Source organism: Tupaia chinensis, unplaced genomic scaffold, assembly GCF_000334495.1.
Source record: "Tupaia chinensis unplaced genomic scaffold, TupChi_1.0 Scaffold000635_1, whole genome shotgun sequence".
Lineage (NCBI taxonomy): Eukaryota > Metazoa > Chordata > Mammalia > Scandentia > Tupaiidae > Tupaia > Tupaia belangeri.
This window is the reverse complement of record NW_006160155.1, coordinates 1,116,356-1,116,857: the sequence shown is the minus strand read 5'-3', so window position 1 is coordinate 1,116,857 and position 502 is coordinate 1,116,356. Positions and strand designations below refer to the sequence as shown.

Genomic DNA, 502 nt, shown 5'->3' with positions numbered 1-502 from the left:
GGTACCGAGCGCCACCTGCCAGCCATTCACGCCCAGGACAGGCAGCCCGAGCTCCAGCGCCTCGGCCTGCTCGCCGGGAGGCATGCTGCCCTCGGCCGGGAGCGGCCCTGAGGGCAAGGACGACAAGAAAGACACCGACGCCGGCGGCGGCAGCGGTGGCAAGGGTGCCGGGGGCGCCTCGGCGGAAGGGGGACCCACAGGACTGGCACACGGCCGGATTAGCTGCGGCGGTGGGATTAATGTGGACGTGAACCAGCACCCGGATGGGGGTCCGGGGGGCAAGGCTTTAGGCTCAGAATGTGGTGGCTCATCCGGCTCCAGCTCTGGCTCTGGCCCCAGCGCTCCCACCTCGTCCTCCGTGCTGGGCTCTGGGCTGGTAGCACCCGTGTCGCCCTACAAGCCGGGCCAGACAGTGTTCCCTCTGCCTCCGGCGGGTATGACCTACCCAGGCAGCCTGGCCGGGGCCTACGCCGGCTACCCCCCCCCGGTCCCGCCCCACCGC

At 71.5% G+C, this 502-nt stretch overlaps 1 protein-coding gene across 1 annotated transcript in view; it reads left to right on the top strand.

The window, feature by feature from the left end:
- ZNF503 (zinc finger protein 503) overlaps positions 1-502 on the top strand; it is a gene marked incomplete at its 5' end in the record, with an annotated part of 17,010 nt that overhangs the window by 15,114 nt on the left and 1,394 nt on the right. Inside the window, one exon of the mRNA XM_006159561.1 lies at positions 42-500. Within this exon, the coding sequence (XP_006159623.1) occupies positions 42-500 (459 nt within the window). The remainder of the gene's footprint in view (positions 1-41; positions 501-502) is intronic.